General features: G+C 44.2%; 1 protein-coding gene across 1 annotated transcript in view; it reads left to right on the forward strand.

The window, feature by feature from the left end:
• LOC107558907 (RNA-binding protein 10-like) overlaps positions 1 to 5,325 on the forward strand; it is a 19,057-nt gene that overhangs the window by 8,162 nt on the left and 5,570 nt on the right. The window contains exon 4 of the mRNA XM_016242607.1: positions 995 to 1,068. Coding sequence (XP_016098093.1) covers positions 995 to 1,068 — 74 coding nt within the window. The remainder of the gene's footprint in view (positions 1 to 994; positions 1,069 to 5,325) is intronic.

Genomic DNA, 5,325 nt, shown 5'->3' on the forward strand with positions numbered 1-5,325 from the left:
GCTTCGTCATGCCTGGAGCTGATCCGTGCTGGTCGCTGAGGAAATGCATCGCGCTATAGATTGTCGAATTGTTTTCACCGTGGACGAAGCGGAGTCCAGCCCGGGGTCATCATATGTGGTTGCTACAAACCCGCCGGACGCTCCTTCGTCGAATCCGCCAACTGCACCGTTCTCAAGCCCACCTGCCTCTGCTCACTCAAGGTTGTGAAAGTGAAACTACTTTGTTTGGTCTTCCAAAAGAGGACACGACTAGAAATCAGTGGTTAAGTTGTATTTACAACACTGTTCCAGAACAGTTCAACCCAAATATTCAGATGTGTGCAGTGCATTTTATGGAGGACTGTTTCCTGATCCTGGTAGAGTAGACTACAATGCCAGCTGTTCTGACTCCCAGACTGAAAGTACGGTTTTTTTTTTTTATATTTAAAGAATTTGCCACTGACGATTCAAACATTTTTTAGTTTTTTGGGCAGTGTAGAGTAGGGCTTGTTGTTTGTCATTTCTTCGATCACAAATGCAGACGTGGTTTTATGTTACACTCCGGCTGGACAGGGCATCACAGTATGGTGAGGGGCGTAACATTTCCGTCACATGCTTGAGGTATTCGGCCAATCACAACGCACTGGATAGCTGACCAATCAGCGCACACCCCGCTTTTCAGACCGATGAGCTTTGTAAAAATCTACGTGTTTCAGAAAGGCAGGGCATAGAGGAGAAACAATAATGTACAGTATGTAGAAAATAATGTGTTTTTTAACCTTAAACCGCATAAACACATTTCATTACACCAAAAATAAACAAAATAATGTTCTTTTTAGCAACATCATATGACCCCTTTAAAGGCAGTGGTGATTGGTTAGAATACAGCTATATCTCTTTCTACCATCTCTCTGTCTCTTTCTTTCTCCCTCTCTCTCGATATGAAAACACTAACCCCTCACTGCGTTGTTGTTGTTGTTCTGTCATTGTGGCCCGGCGACGGCTGTGTCTCCAGGTCAGAGCAGAGGATTCGCCTTCGTCGAGTTTAATCACTTGCAGGAGGCCAGCCGCTGGATGGAGACCAACCAGGTCACTTCACACTGCACACACGCATACACACTACAAGTCCACACGTGTATGGATATAATATACCCTTTACGCCTGGATTCCTTATGATTTCACAGATTTCGCCATCTCTTAAGAATGAGGTCTGTCTGTTGTCTGTCTAGCACAAGTATTGGACACTGCTACTAGTTGGGTATTTTCTGGAAATGCCCAAGTTCAGTATAAATTCAGCAGCATTCCCCTGAAAGCTCAGTTTGTGTGTGCTATTATCTCCCTTTTTCAGTCATCTGCCGCAGTGTCTCTTGGCAGCCGTAAGATCCTAGTGTGAGACCTGCCCTATATTTCGTGTCTCTCTAGTTGAATCCACATGACTTTGAAACGTGTTCTAAAATGAGTTCCAAAACAGCATGAGAATTTGGTGTTCCGCTAAAGTATCTTCTAATTAAATGATTAAATTATTACCAGTGAGTCCATAGATTAGCTGACCTGTATACTGAATATCAGTTTACATGATAGCTAGGAATAAGTTAATAATGTGATACAATGGCATTTATTATTTTTAAGTTTACTTATGGTACACTCATTACAGGGTCATTCCCCTCAAAATACCTGAAGTAAACCTCCTTGCTGAAGTGCTAAAGAGCATCAGGTCCACATTGCAGCTTATTCTGACTAAGAATCGCTCACTCAGACAGGAAGTTTGTTTGACAGTCATGTAAACCACAATTTTGTTTTTGTGCTGATGATGCCACAATAATAGACCATTTGGAATATAATCTGATCTAAATAATGATTCCTTTGTTTCCCCAAACAATTGTACAGAAAACTGTGGAGAATGCTGTAGAAAACTGTAGACTTTGACCAGAAGTCTTCATAGAAGTAATAAGTACTAATTATTTCACATATAAAACCATTAGAAATTAACATGGATATCTAGTGTTCTTGCTGCTAATGGAGAGAGTAAATGATAACTGAAAATGATAATTCTTTTAAGTAAAGTAGCAGACCAATACCTTTCTAAACCCCAATTTGTTTCATGCTGTGCACCCCTATTTCTGGTATAGCAGCCAGATAGTCAGATTTGGAATTGGCTATTTCAGCCAGTGCTTGCCGTTTTTGCTTGTCACATGATGAAGACGGTTCGTAAATGGACTGTGGTTGGTCTGTAGTCCGAATGGGATTTGAAATGACAAACTTTGAGTTACTAGCCCAGATACTGATTTTAACAATGCTGAGAAAATGTAATTTTTTTTTATATTGGTTGAGAATGATGGGGTGCTATATAACAAATAATTGAACATAAAACATGTATGCCTAGATATTGTTTCATGTACAGGGTAATGTTGTTTGTCTTAATATCAGACCTCTGAAGTGCTCAAAATCAGGTAATTGGTTAGTTATTGGTTTTCTTTAAGTCTTCAGTTATGTTAAGGATTGTTTATTAAAGGGATACTTCCTCCAAAATGACAATTTGCTGTTAATGTATTCACCCTCAGGCCATCAAAGATGCAAGTGAAGATTTTTAGCTGAAACCGTGGTCCTTTGTGATGAAGTCAATGGCTAATGTCACTTTAAGAGTCAAGAACACCTGAACAGGCAACACAAAATTAATACCCATGTCTCCTGCCGATATATTGAGGTCTTATGAAGTGAAACAATCGGTCTGTGCAAGAAACTGAATTATTTACAACATTATTATCTTTAATCCAGAGCCTCAAGACAGATCACAAACAAATAATTCTTCTGAACTGTATCTTTTTAGTGATTTTAAGCGAAATTTTTTTTACCGTTTTACTAAAGAAAAAAAGTTGCCTACATCTTCGATGGCTCGAGCGTGAGTGAAGTAACGTCTCAGGTTACTTATGTAACCATGGTTCCCTGAGTAGGGAACGAGACACTGCGTCCTCTAGGGGTCGCTATGGGGAACGCCTCGTCGTGACCCGTGTCTGAAGCATACATTGAAAAGACACCAACAACACGTTGGCCAGCGACAGCCCATGCCATCACTACCGGTGCAATATAGTATAAATAGGTGCCGGGAGAACATGTCATTCACTTCTTTGTCTGAAGCTTGCGTCGAAGCATGGCAGGAAGCCTAGAGGATGCAGTGTCTCGTTCCCTACTCAGGTTACTTATGTAACCATGGGTCCCTGAGATGTTCCCTTTCAAGGGAACTTCGAACTGCGTCCTCTAGGGGTCGCTATGGGGAACGGTATACCCACGCCACCATGCTGAGGGGAGTGCAAGCCAGAACCATGGCGAGCACTAAGAACCAACTCTACCATATTGCTATGGGAGTCACTCCTGGGACGTTAGACGGCTGTCAGTGACGTTATTCCCTACGGCCAAAGGCCTAGGCTACATACCCCAAAATACTTACCTGTTAGGGCCAGACTCCTGGGCCCGGGGTAGAGCTCAAGGCTTGGAATCAGAAACAGATTCCTTTAAGGGAATACGACCAAGAGCCTAGAATCATACTAGTCTTGGTCTCTCACACAGGGGCTACCGCACGTTTGTCTTCGCATGTGGTGAAGGAACTGTCTCAACAGATCCTTAGTAGCAATACCCTGTTAAGTAGGTATCCAGAGGATACATAGGGGGAGTGGTGCCCAAGGCAGAACCGGGGTTTTAAACCACTCAAAAAGAGCACGAAGTCTTGCGCGTAGCTCTTACCATACAGGATTTTTAGAAAAGTGGGCAAAGCATAACGTGCGCACTTACCAGCTATGTGGATTTTAGAAAAGTGGGCAAAGCATAACGTGCACACTTACCACTTATGTGGATTTTAGAAAAGTGGGCAAAGCATAACGTGCACACTTACCACTTATTACCACAATGTGGATTTTAGAAAGTGCACAAAGCCTTCACATGCACACTCACCATAACATGGATTTTTAGGATACCATTCTAAGGGGGCTCTCGTGGCACTCTGAAAGAGCAGCTCATAGATGGAATGGTGCCTACCAAACCCAATATGTTTGAGAGTCACCAACTCGATCTAAGATAAAAAGCTGGAATGGCTAGCAGTAAATCTCTAGCTGAGGGGGCAAACGCCCAGCTCTCACACAAGAGGGGAGCTCGACCTACCACATGTTCCAATGCTGGAACAGCTAGCAATAATTTACTTGGCTGAGGGAGCAACACACCCAGCTCTAAAACGAGATGGAGGCTCGGACCTACAGCATGTTCCAATACTGGAACTGCCAGCAGTAAAGTTACCTAGCTGAGGGAACACAGACCTAGCTCTCAACGACAGAGGGGGCTCGCCCAGCATGATCGTTAGAATCAGAGGTAAGTGTACTGCAAGCTAGCCAAAAACTCAGCGCATCAGAGAGGCGGATTTGGAAGGGCCTAGTTCACCTGATGCTGCTGGTTCCAGGTGCTCTGGGAAAACAGAGAACTCAACTCTCACGTGAGAGGAGAACTCCGAACTCAGAAAGAATAGCGCGCTCATAGGCAACCCTTTGGTAAAGGGGAGCACTGCTAATATACCACGAGAACAGCCCACGGAGCGAACCCGGGCGCTCGATAGGAAGCAGCATGCTCATAGTAACCCTCAATGGTGAGGGGAATCGATACTTCCAAGTGTGTCAAAAATAGAGTCACTGGTTGAGTGGAGCCCAACAAAGCTATACGCGCAACCCTTACCGTACAGGATTTCAGAAAGTGCGCAAAGTCTAGCGTCCGAACGTACCACTACTGTGGATTTTAGAAAGTGGGCAAAGTGTTCAACGTGTGAACTTTACCACTATGTGGGTTTCAGAAAGTGCACAGAGCTTAGCGTGTGCACTTACCATAGCATGGATTTAAATTTCCAGGCATCTGATCACAGATACCCGGAGGTACTGGGCCAAACGGGAGAGGCACTGATCTTCTCAACCACCGTCTCAATGGAGGTAACCAAAAATATTCGGAAGGTGAAACCGGCGCATCGAGAAGAAAGCCCCTCTCTTCCATACCGATATCTGCCAGGTTCACCCACAGATGTCTCTCAATACCTACTATAGCTGCCATGCTTAGTAGCACAGAGAGTGAGATCTGTGGTGCGGCGAAACTCAGCTACCTCATCAGGCCTTTATCCAGGTCTTCCAGCAGGTCAGCCTAATATGCCTGGAGCACCGCATTGTGCGCAACGAAGCAACAGCCTGAACTGCTGCTGTTTATGCCCTGCCATCTATGCGAGATGGCAAGGAGGGAGTTTTAAGAGAGGATGTCTCACCCATAGAAGGATAGCTAGCCAGTCGTCTTTTTTACAGGGGCATCCTCTCATAGTCGTTTCCG

Source organism: Sinocyclocheilus grahami, unplaced genomic scaffold (genome assembly GCF_001515645.1).
Source record: "Sinocyclocheilus grahami isolate Dianchi unplaced genomic scaffold, SAMN03320097.WGS_v1.1 scaffold666.1, whole genome shotgun sequence".
Taxonomy (NCBI): Eukaryota; Metazoa; Chordata; class Actinopteri; order Cypriniformes; family Cyprinidae; genus Sinocyclocheilus; species Sinocyclocheilus grahami.